Source organism: Lutra lutra, chromosome 2 (genome assembly GCF_902655055.1).
Source record: "Lutra lutra chromosome 2, mLutLut1.2, whole genome shotgun sequence".
NCBI lineage: Eukaryota > Metazoa > Chordata > Mammalia > Carnivora > Mustelidae > Lutra > Lutra lutra.
In genome coordinates, this window is record NC_062279.1 from 182,643,315 (window position 1) to 182,664,975 (window position 21,661).

Below are 21,661 nucleotides of genomic sequence, written 5' to 3' on the forward strand. Positions count from 1 at the left end.
ACCACATATGGTATTTAATAAATTAAGCATCTGGTATGTTTTGCTAAATGCAAACTCTGGATTCAGAGGGGCAAACTAGTATAGGTTTTAGGAAAACTCGATGGCAAAAGTACAAGCCTACTTTGTATTTGCCTTCTGCCTTCTGTAGGTGTACTCACCTTACTTATTAATCAACTGAGCTACATAAGCATGAAAAGGAAATTTCAACTGTTTAACGGTTTGGTTTGGGCAATTAATTAGTCACCCCGATTTGTTCTCAACTTCGTTCTCCCCCTCTTAGGGGAGGTATGTTTGCGGATAAGGATAATATTTGACAAGTTTCTGCACGCTGCACATGATAATCATTCATCCTTAAAATACAACACAAACCAGCAGCTACAATGCTTTTTATTTTAACAAAAAGGATATAAGGAGGGTGAGAAAATAGGGGACTGTAGGATAGGATGTAAAGTGTGGTGTGTCTCTGGACACCATCCCTCTCTTCCTGCCCAAACCCGAAGTTATTAAATAATTTAAAGGACACCATTTACAGTACCAGAACACCATTAAAATAACTGTGTGTGTGTGTGTGTGTGTGTGTGTGTGTTTATCGGGGTCAAAAAATACAGTGATCATGAATGTGCCGTGACCAGTTCTGGATTTTACAGGTGACAGAACTCGAGTCATCAGTCCAACGGCCTGCACAGTGCCTTCAATTAATGCACTTGAGCATAATTACATTTCTGGCAGGGTCCACACCCCCAAGAAAAGGCAAAGCTATTAGCATTTCATTTCTACATTCTAAACTCTGGAATCCCAGAGCCCAGTTTAAAAGAAAGTCACAGTGGATAAGAGACGCCTATAAAAATACAAGGTGTTCCTTTCAAATCAGAGGAATTGTGGGACTACATTCATTTCTTTTACAAAATGCTATTTAGAAAAGGACAGAATCCAGTTCGTGTTATGCTACAGGCTTCGACAGGAGTAAGAATATTGCATGTTTTGGTAGTCAGTCTTCCGGCTTCCCTTCATTTTCCCCCATAGCCCCAGGTTCCTTTTGGGTGAAACACGTGAGTCCTGAACACGAACAGAGAACAATGGGTTTGCATCTCTCTTCTTGAATTCTCTGCAGACTTCGGGGCCCGCAGGTCATGTACGCTACCATCAGTGACCGCAATCTTTTCTTTAGCTTTGTACACCTGTCCTTGTCTAACACTGCATTGCACCGATGTACAATACTGGTTTTAATCTTTACAGTTTCTATAATAATTATGGAGTAAAATAAGTTAACTTTTCTACTGAGAATAGCTGACGGGCAGCATACATCTTTATTTTACATTTTTAAAGTCTCTGCAGGCATCTACTTTGGTTAGCTATCCACAATCGTAACGTAAGCACTGATCAGAGAACTGAGCAGCATTCCAATAACATTAACAGATATATTATTTCTTTTCAAAATACCGGGAAAGCCCAGCTTTAAAATATTATTAAAATGTTCTAACATTTACACACTATGAAGAGTTAGATCTAATAAAATAAAATTTCTTCAAAAATAATCTTGCAGTCCTCTTTGAGGCATGCCGACACGGTATCACCAAACATCCATACCTTGGAAATAGGACTGTCACATACGCACACATCCCAGCTCACGCACACACAACCCCTTATACAGACTAAGAAACAAAACACCCACGCCCTCATCCCATGTGTTGAAAAAAATCAATGGTCTTTGCAAATAAGTCCGTGTGTATCTATCCGACGGAAGGTTCTTCATGTAGATGATTGAGCGTCAACTCCAGAGGACGCTCCCGGCTGCTGGGAACCACGCAGCCACGCAGGTCTTCAGCTAAAATGAACGAGCCTGGATTTTAGCCTCATGTCACCTGCTTTCCAAGGTCTCAGTATTAGAGGCCATTATTGCAAACAGTCTGGGAATTCTCTCCTTTCTCCAGAAAGTAATGTATTTGTATGCATCGCTTTTAGCCCTTTTCTTTTCACACAGGTTAAGTAATTAGAAAAAAATGCCTTCTTCAGACAGTTGCTCGTGGGAGGTATTGGCAACCGCTAAGATTTCTTTTCTTCAGATCTTTGATTCCGTCCGACCTTCTCCATCTTGATCAGAGCCGGACACTAGTTCGCTCGCCTTGTGGATGCCGCCAGGAAGAGTCATCCGGGAACTGCAGGGCTCAGGAAAGGTGCCCGTTCATAGTCTTGGTCAGCTTCCGTTCTGTTTCTGCCCGAAATGCCTGAAGTTTCTCAGAATCCGGTGCTCACCAGACTTCCCATCGGTTTGGCCTGTGCTAAAAGCTGGTAGGACTGCACCGTGCGCAGAGACTCTCTGATTTCTAGATTAAGTTCCATCAGTTTGTAGTTGGCTTCGGACATGTCCAGGTCAGAGCCAGTCACCGCGAAGCTTCCCGTCTGGCCCAGCGTCTGATGATGGAAATAGATGTGTAACAGCGTCTGCACAGGGTCGTCGTCACAGCTGCCGAAGATGTCACTGGGCCAGAGAGCTCTGAAATACACAATATACATATATTCTTAAAGATTTGACAGAGACACAGCGAGAGAGGGAACACAAGCAGGGGGACAGGGAGAAGCAGGCTCCCCGCTGAGCAGGGAGCCCAGGGCAGGGCTCGATCCCAGGACCCTGGCATCATGACCCGAGCTGAAGGCAGACGCTTAACGACTGAGCCACCCGGGCGCCCCTGAAATGCATAACAATTTTAAGTCCTGAGACTCAAGCAGTTATTAAAGTCAGCGACATTTTAAATGAATACCTGTAACAAAATTTCCTTGTGAATCAGAGGATCTGTTTTAATATCTGAGCAAATGTATCCCCCAAAATAGCAGAGTGAACAAAGTCTAAAACTGGTGTCATTTCAGTGATAACTGTAGAAAAACCAAAGTCACGCTTTCATAAAGACGTGATATTGAAACAAGAAATCAAAAGCCCAAACCCAGTCAGTGTAAAATCCCCATCCGTCTAGGGGGAGAGGTATGAAATCCATTTTACCTGAAAGCTTTCACTTGTGCCACAGCTGATACAAATTCCTTATTTTTCAACGTTTCGATTAAAGAATGAATGGCAGTTTCTATAGTAGTCTGCGCCGCTTTGGAAATGTCGATTTCTTCATTTTCTGAAGCAGACTCCGCTTCTTTGAGGATATTTTCCAGTTGGGCAAGTTCCTCAGACATGTTGATGACCTGAAACAAATAAATATACCTTAGAAGGATCTATCTGTATATTAAAGAACTCATGGAGCATCTAATTGGCTGTAAAGTTGTGTCTGATGATAGGAGTAGCTTCTCTTCAAGACTGGCAAACGTTAAGTTTAGTAGTTAAACGCAGTTAAAATTTCAAGTTCTCCATTCAGTAGACTTCCAAACCGTCATCTTTAAATACTCTTGATAAGGAACAAGTGATGGGGGGCCTGGCTGGCTCAGCTGGTGGAGCATGTGACTCTTGATCTTGGGGTTGTGAGTTCGAGCCCCACATGGGGCACAGAGGTTATTTAAGGAAAGAAAAAAAAAAAAACCAGGTTATAATAGATGTTATGATGTAATAAAACTAGTTGTAACCAATGTTTATATTGGTTTTAATATGTGATATTACATCTTGGATGGTAAAAATCATTCACTATTGGGCGTCTGGGTGGCTCAGTGGGTTAAGCCGCTGTCTTCCGCTCAGGTCATGATCTCAGGGTCCTGGGATCAAGTCCCGCATCGGGCTCTCTGCTCAGCGGGGAGCCTGCTTCCCTTCCTCTCTCTCTGCCTGCCTGTCTACTTGTGATTTCTGTCAAATAAAATCTTTAAAAAAAAAAAAAATCATTCACTGTTATGGGGGGGGAGGTCATGAATTTTTTGACAGTGAAGGAAAGTATATTTTAAAAGATTATTTACCCAGTGCATTTTATATAAACCAGTATGTATTTTTAAAATTGATTTAACCAATTAATGAAAGTGAAGGCATTTCCTGTTTCAGTATCAGCTTTGATGAGGGGGTAAAAAGACTAAACTAAAGTCACTGTCTTTGAACCTATTCACTACATGGATTTCCAACATTCAAAGTGTTTTTGACAGGCTGTATGTGCGTCACCAAAACTAAAAAAATATATAGACAAGACGTTAGGGGAGTTTCATAATTTAACTGTGTCTTTATTCAGCTGATGTGCTTTCCTGGACTTTTGGTTACAGATGCTCTGTTGGATGTTGCTGTGACCTTGAAGGTCTTGAACCTTTCAAGACCGCTGGCTGTCTGCTGTTTTATTTACTGACAGGTCCCGAAACAGCACATCATTTCTAAAATGACAATTCTGAAAAAAAGGACTCACTGTTAAGTGACTTTTGATGTAAGATCTACAAGGAATGTGTGTTATAATTTAATATTCTGGGATCAGTAATTCCTGTTAGAACTGAATATTTACCTCTGGCTCATTTTTTATTGTATTTACTTGGCTGATCAGTTTGCAGTAGGCTTGGAACAGAAGCAGCAACTGAAAATGCAGTTTGTATAACCTTCGGCAGAGCTCCAGTTCCTAGAGGTAAGTAAATAACACTGTGTTAAATTCAAGTGCCACTGTCCGTGACGTTTGAGTAGACAGTACATTTCCAGTAAAAATTTTAAGTAATTATGTTAAAAATTATCTTGACATTTATTTCTCTGTAGTAAGCAAGTTAATACAGTGTGAAACTGAGGAAAGATGCTTTGAAAACTGGGATCAAAATACAAATTTAAAGACTGTTGGTTACATAATTCATTTAGTAAGAAGCACATTTTCACGTCAGAATTTTTCGGCAGGCAACATCAAATGCTTTAAAAAGGATTCACTTTAACTTGAAATTCGTAATGAAAAAGAAGGGCAAATGCAAATACTTTTGCCCACTGAGATGTATATCTCACAGCATTTATCAACAAATGTGTGACAAAGCAAAGTCACACAGGCTTATCTCCTACCTAAAAATGAATTCATTTTTCTAAAAAAATAAAACAAACAAAAAAAAACCCAAAACCTTGTAATCTCATGGAAATGAGACCATGAAATTAACATAGGCACTTCTGATTTTTAAAATTAAGTTTAAATTGTTAGTTTATAGATGTACAAAAAAGGTGGCTGCTAGTTGCGCGTATCAGCAAATCTCCTCTTTAGAGGACCAACATTTCATGGATTAGGGCTATGCGGAACTGAAGCATACTCTTAAAGTAGTCTGTGACAAAACATTGCTAGGTCACAAATGGCAAATGAAAATCAGTTTGTCTGACATGGATAAGTCTATAAATTAAGACAGGTCACTTACTGCTAGAATTTCCATTTGCTAAGCAAGAAGGTGATCGGTTCACAAAAAATACAAAGGAAGAAAAAGACCAAGAATTAGTGTAAGAAATCATTTTAAGTAGGGTCACAGATGTCCCAGGCAAACTGAAGAACATTTAATTGCATCCAAAAGAAAAATTTGCTATTTCCAGGATAAAACTTTTTATATACTTACTATAACAATCCAGGGTAATTTAAACTCTTTGACAAATAACTAAATTATCTTTAGGCTATAATTTGTTTCTTGTGTGAAAGCTACACAGGACAAAAGTGAACTAATGTGATCTAGGGAAACTTGGCTAGTATAAGTGATCTAAGAGGAAAAGCAAATGTCATAAAATTTCCATCAGTAAAGTAGAAAATTTCTGATTGGACAATGAGACATTAATTACTGTTTTTAGAAATGAACTTGCTTATGATCTTATAAATACCCACGAGAAGATTATCTCTGGTGTGGGTCCAGGCTTCTGACCCTTACTAATTAGGTCCCACATTGCCCTAACTGGTGGAGTCAGAACACAGAATGTCAAACGCAGAGGTGTGTTTTAAAATGCATTCCAGGGGCACCTTGGTGGCTCAGTGGGTTGAAGCCTCTGTCTTCGGCCCAGGTCATGATCCTGGGGTCCTGGGATCGAGCCCTGCATCGGGCTCTCCACTCAGCGGGGAGCCTGCTTCCCTCTCTCTCTGCCTACCTCTCTGCCTACTTGTGATCTCTGTTAAATAAAAAATAAAAAAATCTTAAAAAAAAAAAATGCATCCCAGAGTGCAATTTAGTGAACTTCAGAAGTTCAGCCCAACTACGTTTGAGTCAAAAGAGATGATGTACGTAAAATATAGAGCAAAACATCTAGTTTAAGGACTATTTAAAAATATTCTATTGGGGGCGCCTGGGTGGCTCAGTGGTTAAAGCCTCTGCCTTTGGCTCAGGTCATGATCTCGGGATCCTGGGATCGAGTCCCGCGTCGGGCTCTCTGCTCAGCAGGGAGCCTGCCTCCTCCTGTCTCTCTCTGCCTGCCTCTCTGCCTACTTGTGATCTGTCTGTCAAATTAAAAAAAAAAATCTTTAATAAAAAAAAATATTCTATTGGGGCGCCTGGGTTAAAGCCTCTCTGCCTTTGGCTCAGGTCATGGTCCTGGGATCGAGCCCCACATCAGGCTCTCTACTTGCGGGGGGAGCCTGCTTCCCCCCTTCTCTGTCTCTGCCTGCCTCTCTGCCTACTTGTGATTTCTGTCAGATAAATAAATAAAAAAAATTCTATTAAAATATCTATAGCTGGGGCACCTGGGTGGCTCAGTGGGTTAAGCCTCTGCTTTCAGCTCAGGTCATGATCTGAGGGTCCTGGGATCGAGTCCCACATCGGGCTCTCTGCTCCGCAGGGAGCCTGTTTCCTCCTCTCTCTGCTTGCCTCTCTGTCCACTTGTGATCTCTCTCTGTCAAATAAAATCTTAAAAAAACAAAATATCTATAGCCACTTGGACCTAGTTTCTGGTCCATTCTAGAGAAGAATGATTTCTAATTCAAATGGCAATTGTTACGATGTAAATATTGCTTCTAAAAGTTCCTTTGAAGTCTGCTTTTCTAAACCGTGTCCTCTGAAGGACTGTTTATATAACATTCCTATCCATTTAGAATGGATTTTCTAAGCAAAGGTGAACTTTGGCTCCATTCTGCTTCCTTATGAATACGTGGATAGTCATTCCGTGAATTATTAGTTGAGCATAATCCAATGTCAAACATTTTAGCATATCTAAATTTGAGGTTCTGCTTTATACAGTTTTATATGGAAACTAACAACCACTTGAGTTTCAAATACTTTTTCTCACTTCTATTAGCCAAAGAAATGGAACCAGCTCTAGATGCATACACTCATAGCATCTACTTTGGGATGTAATGGAAAAGAAATCATGATGGGGTGCCCGGGTGGCTCAGTCAGTTAAGCACCCGACTCTTGTTTCTCAGCTCAGGTCATGATCTTGGGGTCATGAGATTGAGCCCCATGTCGGGCTCCGGAGGGAGTCTGTCTGAGAGTTGAGACTCTCTCCCTCTCCCTCTGCCCCTCCACTGCTTGCTTGCTCTCTCCCTCTCTCAAATCAATCTCTGGTCACAACTGTAGGAGATAACACAAATGTAGTTAATCATGTAGCTCTGAATTGCCAGAAGTTACTTTAAATATGCCAACTTTCCAGATCTGAAATTCTTGATATTCAGTATACTGAAGTTGGCAGGTATATTTTTTTCATTTATAAGTATTTATTATGCAAAAGAATTTTCATACACAGGGACAGATACTAGTAATGTGTAACAAGTGTCCCCAATCTCAAGGAGCTGAATGTAAAAGGAGAGAGAAGATATAAATGAAATTCTAAAATGTACAGTTTTCCGTTTTCACTTAGTCGAAAGCCTTGAGCTATATTAACTTAGACTCTTGCAGATGGAACTCATTTTCTTCAAGGCAGAGAAATGTAAGAAATCACTTCGTCTAATCATCTAACTTATGTAGGAAAAAAGGAGTTTTATGTTACATACTCAAGCCATGCAGTTAAACAGTGGTGAAGATAAAACCAAAGGCTCCAATTCTAGTTTAGAGTTAATTCCTCATTTTCCCATGTTTCTTTCTTTACACAGGTCATCCTTGTAACACAGCGCAGGATTAGGAGTCAGCCCGCCTAGATTAAATCTTAATTCTCTCCCTTTTTTTTTTTTTTTAAAGATTTTATTTATTTATTTGACAGGCAGAGATCATCACAAGTAGGCAGAGAGAGAGAGAGGTGGAAGCAGGCTCCCCGCTGAGCAGAGAGCATGATGCAGGGCTCGATCCCAGAACACTGGGATCATGACCTGATCCGAAGGCAGAGGCTTTAACCCACTGAGTCACCCAGGAACCCCTCTCTTTTCTTACTGATTTTAGATACATTGACTTCTCTGAGCCTCAGCTTCCTCATCTGCAAAATGGGGATAATAATAGCATCTATGAGACACAGTTGTAAGGACAGAGATACTGAATGTGAAATGCATCCTGTTATTTTCTCAACATTTCAGTTTTTTAAAAAAACTTCGTTATAATAGTACAATAGCTTTTACAGTGACAAGAAATGAGTAACAGCGTAACTAATGTTGAAAAAGCCTGGAATTCTGATGTCAATGCAGACGTTGTTAATTTTAACTGATGATTGCGTTTTCCCCATAGGATGCTATATTCCTATGAGAATAATTTGTAGGGCCTAATTTATCCTCATTTAACGTAATGTGTTATATATATGTACTTGAAGAAAATATTTTACTTTTACTTTCATGCTATACAAAAGTTATAATTTATCCAATCTCAGAATTTCACCTTTAGAAAGGCCACCATGAATGTATATAACATTACTCTCAGGTTTGCTTTCCCGACCAATTGATCTGCAGAATACTAATGCAGAACAAACATTTTTTGAAGAGGCAGATGCAGCAAGTACGGTCTAACCTGGACTGCCCAGATACCCATCAAGCTTATCTGCTGAATGTTATTAAGCTGCAGTCCCAAGCTGGTGGTTCATTTTTATTAAAGTGCATTTTTCATTACTAAGCCAATATCTCATTGAACCCAACTTTGACCAAGATGGTTCTGATAACAAAAATGAAAAGTGTTATAAATTTTAATTCTAGGATTATCAAGCAGGGACCTCCGCGCACACACACACTTCATTTTACCTGATCTAGAAATACAGCAAAACGAAGCAGAGAAGACTTACCTGGGCTTCTGTGTTTATCCTGTATAGGTCTTCTTTGGCACCAAATGTCCTCTTACAGTTGTCTAACCACTAAAGAAATAAGTAAATTTTAACATAGTGATTGTACAGCGCACCATGAAACTGGTAATAAAACAGCCTGTGTGTATAAAAATCACTTTACAAGTGAACTTGAAGTTCTGGGATTGGTTATAGACCGATCCTTCAGTCTCCATTTGAACCTGATTATGCGCAGTGGCCCAGAGCAGGACAGTGCTGTTAAGTACAAGCAGACACACACACTCGGGCTTCGCTCACAGAAATGCAATAAAGCGTCTTCCCTTCCAGGGACGCCTGGCGCTCCTTTTCAGTCAGTAAACAGCAGCCTTCATTTTGCAGATTTTATTGGAAATCTTCTCAACCTATACCTGACCTGTGTCTAACGTAAGATGGGGCAATAAAAGACGTGCTTCCCTCTGGAGGCACAATTTAATAAAAGCAACTTCAAATTAAGCAGGTCGGTTTGCTTATCAGAAGTGTAATTCTCAGAAGACTGGTGTCCGTTTTAATTAGTGAAACAGAAACCAAAATCCATTTTAAATCTTGTTTTTACTTCTTTTCCCTTTTCTTCCTTTTGGACATTAATGAATGACAAACATGTTAATCTCCAAAGCATATTGGATCCAGAAGCCACATGTGGTTTTTACCCCCTCATCCACGGGCTTTTCCTAAAGTTGGGGATTTATTTAAGGTATCCTTTCCTTGGTGAAATAAAAATAACATAACAGTATTGTAGTTTAGTGGGGAAAAGTGTGGGGCTCGTGGAATGTCCGAGCTGAAGTAAAAGCTGAGAGCCTCCAAGTGAAGCCCTGGGTTTTGACAGTTCGATATTTTTTTTTTTTAAGATTTTATTTATTTGACAGAAATCACAAGTAGGCAGAGAGGCAGGCAGAGAGAGAGAGAGGAAGGGAAGCAGGCTCCCCGCTGAGCGGAGAGCCCGATGCGGGGCTTGATCCCAGGACCCTAAGATCATGACCTGAGCCGAAGGCAGAGGCTTATAATCCACTGAGCCACCCAGGCGCCCCGGCAGTTCGATATTCTTAATGTCTGGTTCTTTACGTACGTGCTAGATTAAGCATAAAACTAATATATCTATAAGAAATTAAGACTTTGAGAGAAACTACTCGCTACGTTAAGGACACACTCTGAAATGTCTCAGTACTACCAGACATTTAAAATGCTCAACTGTAGCTGACTGTTCTACGCGCAGAGAATGAAAATTAGACCTCTCAGTTATTGCAAAACAGTTCTTTGACCTTATGTTGCTTTAATTCTAGTCCCTCAGACTGCACAGGCCCTTAGGCTTTGGCTTGACAGCATCTCTGAGGAAACACGTTAAGCTTTCCTAGTGAGATAGAGCTGCAGCAGCCACTGTCAGAAGCGATCCAGCAGACTTCTTAATGTCGAGAACATTCGGCTGAAAGCTACTGTAGAATGTGTCAGTATTTATTCATACAGAATGTTAAAATGCATCCATACTTAATCATCCTCACTAATCTAGTCCAATTTGTTCACGTTTACTAATAAATTAGAAAAAACAGTAATTGATTATTTAATGTCCCATTCTTAGAAAATATGATTTTTTCTACTGTATGCCCAGTGATCTAGCATTTTGGGAGCTTTAATTTTTTTTTCCCTACTACGTTAAAAGACATGTCCCGAGGCTACAGTCCCATGGCTGCACACTGGCCTGGACAGCACAGGCCCACGCGATTCCAGCCAGTGTGGACCAGACACAGTAGTCTGTGTACACAATGTCTTCAGTTCATATCCAGTCAGTCTCCCTGCCATTACTGTTTCTTTACTCAAGGCTCAAGTGAAGGTTAAGACAACGGAGAGGTTCGGCTGCTGGGCGTGATGGAGTAGCTTGTAAAAGGCCAGTCCTCCGCGGACAACCACAGAAGCAGAATGCCGTCCGCCAGGACTGAGGGAGTTAGACCAAAGCCCTGAAAGGGAGCCCGGTGGAGATTCCAGTGTTTACTGCAGGAGATCTGCTTACTCGAAGCTTTGCTTATTCCTCAGGCAGAGGCTGAACAGATAGCGTGGGTGTGTGGCCCACGGTCTCACTGAGCTGGGAAAACAGGGTCATCAAAGGTAGGGAAGTTCTGAGGGCCAGGATGCTGGAGGAAAGGGGACTGCAGAGAAGGGGCCCGACTGTGTGCAGCTTCCCTTGGGACGCTGCTGCTCTAATGTCTAACGCGTGCAGGAGGCAAGGCTAGAAAACCAAGCAGCAGCATCTAGGAGGCTAAAAATCCAAGCAGAGATTTCTGGTCTCCTCGTTTTGAAAAGAAGAACTGGTCATTAGCGGCCAGGATGGCGGGGGTCCTGATGCACACCCCAGGCTTTCACTCATGACCCTCAGGAGACTCAAGGAATAATGGAAGAACATTTTAATTATAATACTGTAATAGTAAAAACTATTAGAGGGGGGAAAAACCCTGAGCAACAAGAAAAACTTGGTTCCAAGAAAGAAAGGAGGAAGAAAAGGTAACAAAGAACAGATGGGGGAGGGAGCGCCTGGGTGATTGGTCGGAAAAAGGCAAGGATATCTCAGACTTCAGAGGTGGCAAACTAGCCTCCATCTAGCCAAGTTCTAAAAGGCTGTGGACACAGGCATGATTTATCAAGGTCACTAATAGTAGCAATCTATCACAGCTTCTATGGTAGGCAAATATTTCTGAAGACACAAAAGGGACTAACCATAACGGAAAAGAGACGGATGACTTGGACTTAATTAAAACTGAACACTTGTGTTCATCAAAGGATGCTATTAATAGTGAAAATGCTAGCCACAGAGAAGGGAAAAAATTTATAATACATCCAGTAAAAGGCTTGTGTTTAGAATAAACTCCTCAAAATCAATAAGAAAGCCATAAATAACCTATTTCCAAAAATGGACAAGATACTTGAAGGCACAGTTTAAAAAAATGCCTAAATGAAAATACCTATTTGAGTACGTGCTCAGGGGAAATACACAATAATACCATAAAAAGTCATGCACACCCACCGGCATGACTAAAATTTTAAAAGCTGGAAATACCAAGTGGTGGTGAAGATCTGAAGCAACAGTAGCTCTTGTCCACACTTCTGCAGGGAATATAAACTGATGGAGCATCTTTTAGGAAAGCGCATGGCAGAATCTAATAAAGGGGGACATATGTTCTACCCCATGACCCAGCAATTCTCTGTAGACACTCAACAGAGATGCGATCCTAAGTACACAAAAGACAAGCACAAGCATGTACATGGCAGGGTGGTTTCAGTCCCCCAAAGTCAATGGCAGCCCGGAAGCAGTGATCCTCCTCCGACCTATCACTGAAAGGTCAATGGTCACCTCACGCTACGTCACAGAGCCTCCATCATTCACCTCTCCATCTCACCCTGAAGGCACTGCATCATCTCACGTCATCACGGGAAGGGGGAGTCCCATATAATAATGTATTTTGAGAGAAAAAGAGACCACCTTCAGAAAGCCTCTCTTACAGTCCATTATTATTGTTGTTAATCTTTTACTGAGCCTACTTATAAACTTTATCATGTACAGGAAAAACACACAGTATAAATAGGGTTCTGGGACTTTCTATGGTTACAGGCATCCACTGGGGCTCTTGGAATGTACCCCCCACAGATAAGGGGGACTACTGTATTTGTAAGATGACCAGATCTTGCCCGACAGTTTCCCAACGTCGAAAACTCTTCCCTCTTTACCCATCTATCATTACTCTGTCAGTCCAAATGTTTAAGATTCCCTCCTCCCTTATAAGGGGAGAAAGCCTTAATATTAGTATGTTCTCGTACCATATTCCTTCCCTGAAAGAACCTCACAGTCTTAACTTACTGTCCGTCCAGGCCTAAGGTCTGATGTCTACTCCATGAAGCTTTCCTAATGGCCCAAAGGGACCTGGCTTCGGAAATCATGGTGTATAGCATCGGGTCTGTTAGACCTGTGCAGTGCTGTGAAGTCTCTTTCGCTGCCAGTACTTTTATTTATACATTGACCCTTCACTTCTGTTACTAATTATTCATATATAGTGTTTGTGCTTTATAGTCTCGTCTAGTATATTAAGGGAACAAGAGCCAGGTTTTATACTTTTCATAGGCCTTTATGTGATAGATACATATTTTTAATTAAAATTTCTTTCAAAAACTAGTTTCAGGTGTAGAATTCAGTGATTCATCACTTCCGACTCCCAGCGCTCATCACGAGTGCCTTCCTCAATCCCCATCACCCATTTACCCCATCCCCCGCCCACCCCCCACCCAGCAACCCTCAGTTTGTTCTCTATAATTAAGAGTCTATGTCTTGGTTTGCCCCCTCTCTCTCTTCCCCTATGCTCATTTGTTTTGTTTCTTAAATTCCACTTACGGGTGAGATCCTGTGATAACTGTCTTTCTCTGACTGACTGATCTCCCCCAGCATAAAACCCTCTGGGTCCACCCATGTCGTTGCAATGACAGGATTTCATTCTTTTTTTATGGCTGAGTAATATTCCCCCCACCCCCCAAAATATGGACCACCTGACAAATCTGCGTGTCATCCTTGCGCAGGGACTAAGCTAATCTTGGGACTGTTCCAATTTTAGTATATGAGCTGTCAAGTGAGCACTCCACGGCACATATTTAATACTAATTGATGAAAGATCTATCTATTCTAGGAAAAAAACATCTCCTACATATAGTTTGTGTGAAAAGGAGAAAATAAACACTTTTCAGTTTTCTTGCCCCTGCTGACTAAAAAAACCTTTCCTCTCTGGGAACAGGACTAGTGTTGTTTTGCAGTGCCTGATGAGAGCGGAAGAAACGCTTCTTTGCAAGTGCTGTCTATAATCTACTACACGTCTCCTTCTCCTGCTGCTTGCCCGGGTCGCGGGAAAAAGATGCCAGCTTTGTCACAGGTGACACGTTTTCTGGATCACAACAGCACAGTGCCTTCTCGGAGAACTAATGCTTTTATCTCCCCACTTGCCCTGTGGATAGTTTTCCAGGGTGTTCTTAAGCTCTTAGAGGGCTGATTTCTAAAAGCCAACGATGGGAATTCACCGGATAGAGAGTTCAGAGGGAGGCCCCACGTTTCTCGGTAAAACCCTGAGGCAAGTGCTAAGAGGTCCCCTTTTCTAGCTTGGTTGTTCAGCTGCCAAGTTAACATTTCTATTGTCAAAAGCGAGCTACTTTTTCACGTGGGAAAGCGAGACTGACCTGCTCAGCTGCTTCTCTCTTAGCATTGTATGTATCCAGGTGTTCCTGCAACTCCAAAACACTGAACTTGAGTGTTTCCAGCAAACCGCATGACATCAGCTGTTGAATCAGAAACAGTGAGCCAGGTTATCATTTCTTCTCTTTTTTTCAGATTTTATTTATTATTTGAGAGAGACAGATAGCGAGGGAGAGAACACAAGCAGGGAGGAGAGAGAGAAGCAGACTCCCCGCTGAGCAGGGAGCCCGATGCGCGGCTCGATCCCAGGACCCTGGGATCATGACCTGGAGCCAAAGGCACATAGATGCCCAACCGACTGAGCCGCCCAGGCACCCCCAGGTTATCATTTCTGATCACAGTCATGAGACTGGTAACTTTTGGGCCATGGAATTTCTGTTAGTTGGTTTTTGGCCCAACTTAGTGCCAATGTCCCTTTACTGCATTCTGTCCCATACTAAGAGCTGACCCTTTACTGAAACACAGTATGAATGCAGTGGGATTTCAGGGATGCCAGCAAGGACAAGCATGGCTACAAATGCTTTCCAGAACTGCCTCAGGTGAGAAATGGCAAGCCAGACTAGTGTATATCTTAAAGGTAACACCCTTGAAGCTTCTTAAACCTTAATTCTCTAAATATCTTTTTCTTTTCCTTCTTTTTTTTTAAAGAGAGAGGGAGAATCTTAAGCAGGCTCATGTCCAGCGTGGTGCCCAGTGTGGGGTTTGATCTCACCACCCTGAGAGATCATGACCTGAGCGGAAATCAGGAGTCAGACACTTAACCGACTGACCCATCCAGGCGCCCCTCTCTAAATATCTTAATACATAATCTCTGAGTATGTTTGCAAACAAAATGGGAGCACTGAGCTCTGAGTTCTTCATGGGGGTAGGTCTAGCCCTCTCCTACCCACTTTTACTCAAGAATTGGAAAAGAAGTAGCCATGTCTAGAGTAGGGCTCTCCAGCTTCCCCATCTGGGACTCTGTGAAGGGTGAGGACAGTGAGGGCTCAGAATCAGAAACAGTCACAAGTCACTGCCTATAATATGCTAGAATTACATTTTGCTAGATATTTTTAGTCAAACTGAAAATATAAACCTTTACACTTCAAAATTCTCAATTGTCTTTAAAAAAAAAAAAGACCATTTACTGATTGGTGCCATTCACATTTAGTCTTTATAATAAGCCTTTATAGAAAAACTTACTGTTTCAGCATCCACGAAGACTGTTGGGCATTCTGAACACATCATCATCACTTCCAGCGAACTTTTAAACTTGGCACCGATACGCTGAAGGCTCTCACCAAGAAAGCTGACTGCCTCATTAGTTAGATCTCCAAACTTTCTTTGAATTGCCTATGGAGAAAAACATTAAAAAAAATTTTAGTGTTTCCTAAGAAGGCCTTTTTTTCATCTTTAAGAAGCGTAATTTATAGTTAGGGCAAATTTTATTTTAAAATTATTATTGTAGTGATACATAGAATTCTAATAATTCTATGGTCTGTAAATTCATGTGTTTAGGCTCATTAGGAAATGTTAATTTCACAAAATGATCAAAATTTACAAAATCATTGCGACTGAAAAAAGAAAGCAATGATCCATGCCATTCATCTCCATTCCTAAGATTTTTTTCATTAGGAGAGAGAGAAGGAATACAGGCTGCACTTCACCTGTAATAAAGTCCTTACATGTCTGAAGAATTAGCTCTTCTAAAGTTTTAGTTGAAAGAAACCTTTAGTAAATGCAGTTTACTGTGCTTGGCTATGGGATCCATCTGCTTTAATTAAAAGTCCTAAAGATGCATTGAAGGTACGATCTTCTCAAAACTCAAGAATACTCATTAACATAAAACAGATCGTGCCTTACCCATAATGAGTGCTCAGTGACTCAGACTACATTTTCACTGGTGTCATGATACGAATAGTTAATGTGTATCCACAGGTATCATTCTGCTTTAACAATAATAAAGTCAGAAGCTACAATCTCAGGCATCAGGAAACAGTATCATTGGGAAGAAAAAATACACATAAATAGGAAACCAAGTAGCGGTGCAAAAGGACAAAATAATTTCATGAGCACTAAATAACCCCCAGGAGGGAGAGACTGGAGGCCGGAGTGGCTGAAAAAGCTCCACTGAGAGTATGTACTTAGCTTGGTCTTCCAAGATGGGCAGCATTCGCTGGGGTCAAGGGGAAAAGCGGGAGCGTAATGACTGAGCTGGCATTTCTCTGTGCCTTAGTTTCCCTGGCTACAGAACGCCAGAAATAAGTCTACATCTCATAGGTAGGTCTGGTCTAGGGATTAAATAATGTAAATCGTTTAAGTGCAATGCCAGGCGTGCAGTGAGCACTCGATACAGGTGAGCTCATGTTATTATTCCTACTCTTGGAAGCAATCTTAGCTACAATTTTTAAGGTGTGCGGAGACACAGCCAATTAACTGAGTACTTAATTATAAGCTGTTTTATGCTAGTGACTGCAAACCCCTTGAAGGCAGGGACCATGCTTCTTATTTTTTATGGCATCCTGGATGGTGCCCACCTTACTGCAGAAAATTTATCAGTTTTTATCACTTTCAAGTTTTATTTTAGTTGCTTGAGGGGAGATATCTATACTAGTTGTTGTATCAATAATCGGCAGTACTACAGTGTCACAATACAAATTTAAGTAATATCACTATGTTTGGAGAAAAATTTTTTTCTATTTATTTTTTGGGGGGAGGGGTGAGGGAGAGGGAGATAGAAACCCAAGCAGACCCAGCTCTGAGCGTGGAGTCCAATGCAGGGCTCATTCTCATGACCCTGAGATCACAACCTGAGCCGAAACCAAGAGCTGGTCACTCAACAGACTACGCCACCCGGGAGCTCCGGGCCGGGGGGGGGGGATTTTTTTTAAAGAATAGCAGTGGGAGGGTGCCTGGGTGCCTCAGTGGGTTAAAGCCTCTGCCTTCGGCTCAGGTCATGATCCCAGGGTCCTGGGATCAAGCCCTATATCGGGCTCTCTGCTCCGCAGTGAGCCTGCTTCTTCCTCTCTCTCTGCCTGCCTCTCACCTACTTGTGATCTCTGTCTGTCGAATAAATAAATAAAATCTTAAAAAAAAAATAGCAGTGGGAAGATGAAAATTTGAGACATTAAGAAAAATAAAAATAGAACAGAATTTGGATAAAAAAAATGAACGAAAATAGAATTTGAGGTACTGATTTTAGATTAAAAAAAAACAAACCCATAACTGTTAATATAAATTCAGAAAACTTTAAACCTGCCGGACCTGAAACAGCCTGGAGAACACGTGAAAAGTGAACACGGCACAGGACCCGTCGGTGTCAGACAGCATCTGGTTGACATGGCAACGCCAGGCTTCTTCCTCGTCATCACACGCCACCGGCTGAAAAGCAGCGATTATGGCAGAAAGAAACGGTGATGGTAGACGGGATGTCTGGACTTCCGGGAAGCCGTCTTGCTCGTCTTCATCTTGACTGTGAATGCAAGTATCACAGTAATCATAATACTATCCTAAAATAGTTTGAGTCATCCAACATAGATTGCTTTTATTCAAATTTACACATTGATTTAGAAAGTGCACAACAGGGGCGCCTGGGTGGCTCAGTGGGTTAGGGCCTCTGCCTTCGGCTCAGGTCATGATCCCAGCGTCCTGGGATCAAGTCCCACATCGGGCTCCTTGCTCGGCGGGGAGCCTGCTTCTCCCTCTGCCTCTGCCTACCACTCTGTCTGCCTGTGCTCACGCTCTCTCTCTAACAAATAAATAAATAAAATCTTAAAAAAAAAAAAAGAAAGTACACAACTTAAACTTTGTAAGAAAGTACAAGGAAGCAGGTTTCCGTGTTCCTTCTCCTAAGCATCTTTGGAATTAGAAATTTACTTTCAAGCAACCACCTTAAAACAAGCCAAGCTCTATAATATGCCAGTGCTCTGCAGTAATTTCCAGCAACTTCTGTGAATAACGCCGTGTAGAATGCTTTCATTTTTAATGATCACTCTTGGAGGCCTTTAATTGAACAGGTCCGAACTGGTGATGACAACATGTAAAGCGTTCTGGTATTGACTTTGGGTCAGGGGCTAGCTTAGTTGCTTTAAGGACTGTGTGAGTCTATCTTCACAGCAACTCTGAGGGTTGGGCTCTTATTACCTCAGCTGTTGTTTTTCTAAGATTTTATTTATGTATTTGACAGAGACCCCGTGAGAAAGGGAACACAAGCAAGGGGAGTGGGTGAGGGAGAAGCAGGCTTCCTGACAAGCTTGGAGTCAGATGGGGGCTCAATCCCAGGACCCTGGGATCATGACCTGAGCCGAAGGCAGACACTTAACGACTGAGCCACGTTGGTGCCCTGTATGTCCTCAGTTTTACCATGATGAAACAAAAAGTTCAGTGAAATTCAGTATTATGCCTAGGTTATTGGGTGGGCAATGACACAGTCAGAATTTGAACCCAGGACTACGGGTCCAAACCCAAGGTTATAAGCCTTGACACATACTGGCAGCTCAGCTACTTCATGAGTATATATTATACGCCTTGTGGGTGTGTAACAGATTGTGGATTCAAAGAAAAATTAGACCAGGCCATCCCTTTTGAGGAATTTATAATCCCAACAGTCAGATAATACAGACAACCATGGAACAATGAAAAGAGATGAAGGTATGTTTGGGTTGGATATTCTATAACGAAATGTGTGACCCTGGGTCTTAAGGCTGAAGAGGTGTTTGAGTCAGAAACTCCATAAAGAAATGTTTTATCCAAGGTCTTAAAATTGAGAGTTTCACATGACAAAGTAGCTTTGTAAGGCTTTATAGAAATTATGGAGCAATTCATACGGGAGGGAGGGATTTGAGTAAAGACAGAGGAAAAAATAAAAATAAAGCAGACATCTGAAGTGAAAACTTTAAGCCATACCTCAAGAAAGTATATTTTTACAATGTCACTGTGGTGACTGATCTTAGCAAAATGTATTTCTTGTAAACCCGGATGGCTATCCCTCTGTATTAGTAGGGGTACACTACTCGATTTCATCTTTGGTATTTGGCCAAAGTCCATCATTTGGCTTCAACCTTTTAGAAAGCCCAATAGTTGAATATCTACCTCCACATCACTTCTGGCATCCCTGCCTTTGTGTATGATGAATGAATGAGTGACTGCAGGTTACTGCCGTCCAAATCAGAAACATGAATAAGGTTTATCACTGTGGTGGTTAATATCTGAATATAGACTTTCAAATACAGGAGAATATTCTAGGTATATTGAAGAGTAAAAACCTCCTTCTGTGCTATGTATGTTAAAACTCTATTATTACCGGAAGGGGTACCTGGCCCGCTAAATTGGAGGAGCATGCAACTCTTGATCTCAGGGTTGTGAGTTCAAGCCCCCCACTGGGTATAGTGCTTAGTTTAACACACACACACACACACACACACACACACACCCTTCTATTATCACTTGAAATACAAATGAATGGTTTTTATTGTAAGAGTGAAACTCTGAAATATTTGATAACTACTAAATATTAATATTTGTTTAAAAAACTATCAAAGATCTTGAAATTAATGAATGGGGAAGTAGATACACGGACAGTGCATTAAACTAGACACCTTTATAAAGAACATGATTTTGAGCAACAAATATTTATAAAACTTAAGTAAAAGAAAAATAGATAATAATATCTATTTATTATGACTATTATATTATATATTATGTTATTATTAGGACTATATCTACTATTATGACTAATGTCATAATTCTAGATTATTATAGAAGTTTGGTTTACACATTTCATAACAGCCAAGATTTCTTCTAAGAATTATATGCAATAATGATAATTCAGTTTTGTTAGCCCATGAGTGAAGAAAATGCCCTCTTTGGGAATTCTTGGTACTTTCGATAATATATTTTGAATGTATGGAACATGAACATTTTATTTATTTATTTTTTTAAATTTTATTTATTTATTTTTAAAAAAGATTTATTTATTTATTTATTTATTTATTTATTTATTTGACAGACAGAGGTTACAAGTAGGCAGAGAGGTAGGCAGAGGGAGAGAGAGGAGAAAGCAGGCTCCCTGCTGAGCAGAGAGCCCAATGCGGGGCTCGATCCCAGGACTCTGGGATCATGACCTGAGCCGAAGGCAGAGGCTTTAACCCACTGAGCCACCCAGGCGCCCCGAACATGAACATTTTAAAAGAAGTCATCTAACATCTGACAGTACCAAGAAACGATCACTTCTGCCCATTACAAAGGTCAAACTTTACAACCATGACCACTGATGAGGAAACTGTAAAATAATTTTTTGGATATATTTCAGATTTATTTTGGTATCACAAGTTTGTCCCATGATTTTGACACTTGGCTCTGGCCATGATGCAATATTGATCTTAACAACTGGCCATTTGGCATTTTGCCAAAAGAGGAATTTGGTGTAGAATGTTCCTCGCTACGCTTTGCTTCTCTTTAAGCAAATTAAAGGTTAGTTATAGAAAATAAATGCATCACCGTCATTTTATCTTTTACAGTGAAGGTGGTATGATTACAGGCTAAAACACAGAAACAAAAGTTAAGTGAACTGGAAGAGAGAACCATACTTGGGAGGGGCTCAGAGAGGACATACTCCCTCATTCCAGTGTTTGTGACACTATAGTCTCACCTAGACAGTCCAGAGAAATCAGCTTCTTCCTCTTCACATCGTTCATCCAGTTCCTTCAAAGCCAAGGTAACATCTTCCTCACAGATGGACTCAGGGTAGCTTTCAGGAGCGAGGGGCTCTGGCATGTCAGCATCTTCTAAGTCCAGAATCCCCCGACACACAAGAGAATCCTGCTGTTCTTGAATTATGTATGAACCTTCATCTTCAAACGTTGTAATCACCTGTTCCTCCTTTAATACTGAACTTGTATCCTGTAAAACAATCACATTTTTATCAAGTTTAAAAACATAAGAAAAAAATTTTTAATTTTTTATTTCAACTTTTGGTTTAAATTCTAGTTAGTTAACATATATGGTAAAATGGACTTCAGGTGTAGAATTTGGTGCTCTCACCACTTACATACAACACCCAGTGCTCATCATAACAAGTGCCCGCCTTCATCCTCATTACCCATTAGCCCAACATCCTGCCCACCTCCCTCCATCAAACCTCAGTTTGTTCTCTGTAGTTGGGTCTCTTATAATTTGCTTCCCTCTTCTCCCCCTTCCCCTATGTTCCTCTGTTTTGTTTCTTAAATTCCACATATGAGTGAAATCCTGCATTTGTCTTTCTGACTTATTTCACTTAGCAAAATACACTCCAGCTCCATCCACATCCTAGCAAATGGCAAAAGTTCATTCTTTTAGATGGCTGACTGGCATTCCATTGTATATAGATACCACATCTTCTTTATCCATTCATCACTCAGTGGGCATTTGGG

The 21,661-nt window shown here is 41.0% G+C and overlaps 1 protein-coding gene and 1 non-coding gene across 9 annotated transcripts in view; both read right to left on the minus strand.

Moving 5' to 3' along the window:
* Nucleotides 1-371: 371 nt before the first annotated feature.
* Nucleotides 372-21,661, minus strand: part of FRYL (FRY like transcription coactivator) — a 263,771-nt gene continuing 242,481 nt past the window's right edge. For 6 of the 8 annotated variants that reach the window (XM_047719250.1, XM_047719249.1, XM_047719247.1 and 3 more), the window contains 9 exons: nucleotides 20,902-21,152; nucleotides 17,517-17,724; nucleotides 15,456-15,605; nucleotides 14,258-14,356; nucleotides 9,026-9,094; nucleotides 5,278-5,295; nucleotides 4,407-4,517; nucleotides 2,996-3,186; nucleotides 372-2,494 (listed from right to left, as the gene is read on the minus strand). In XM_047719250.1, coding sequence (XP_047575206.1) covers nucleotides 2,236-2,494; nucleotides 2,996-3,186; nucleotides 4,407-4,517; nucleotides 5,278-5,295; nucleotides 9,026-9,094; nucleotides 14,258-14,356; nucleotides 15,456-15,605; nucleotides 17,517-17,724; nucleotides 20,902-21,152 — 1,356 coding nt within the window. In that variant the 3' untranslated portion in view covers nucleotides 372-2,235. The remainder of the gene's footprint in view (nucleotides 2,495-2,995; nucleotides 3,187-4,406; nucleotides 4,518-5,277; nucleotides 5,296-9,025; nucleotides 9,095-14,257; nucleotides 14,357-15,455; nucleotides 15,606-17,516; nucleotides 17,725-20,901; nucleotides 21,153-21,661) is intronic. The other 2 variants (XM_047719245.1, XM_047719248.1) reach the window with 1 other exon arrangement.
* LOC125094569 (U6 spliceosomal RNA) lies at nucleotides 13,565-13,667 on the minus strand. The gene has a single exon (XR_007125586.1). It is a non-coding gene; the product is annotated as a U6 spliceosomal RNA (small nuclear RNA).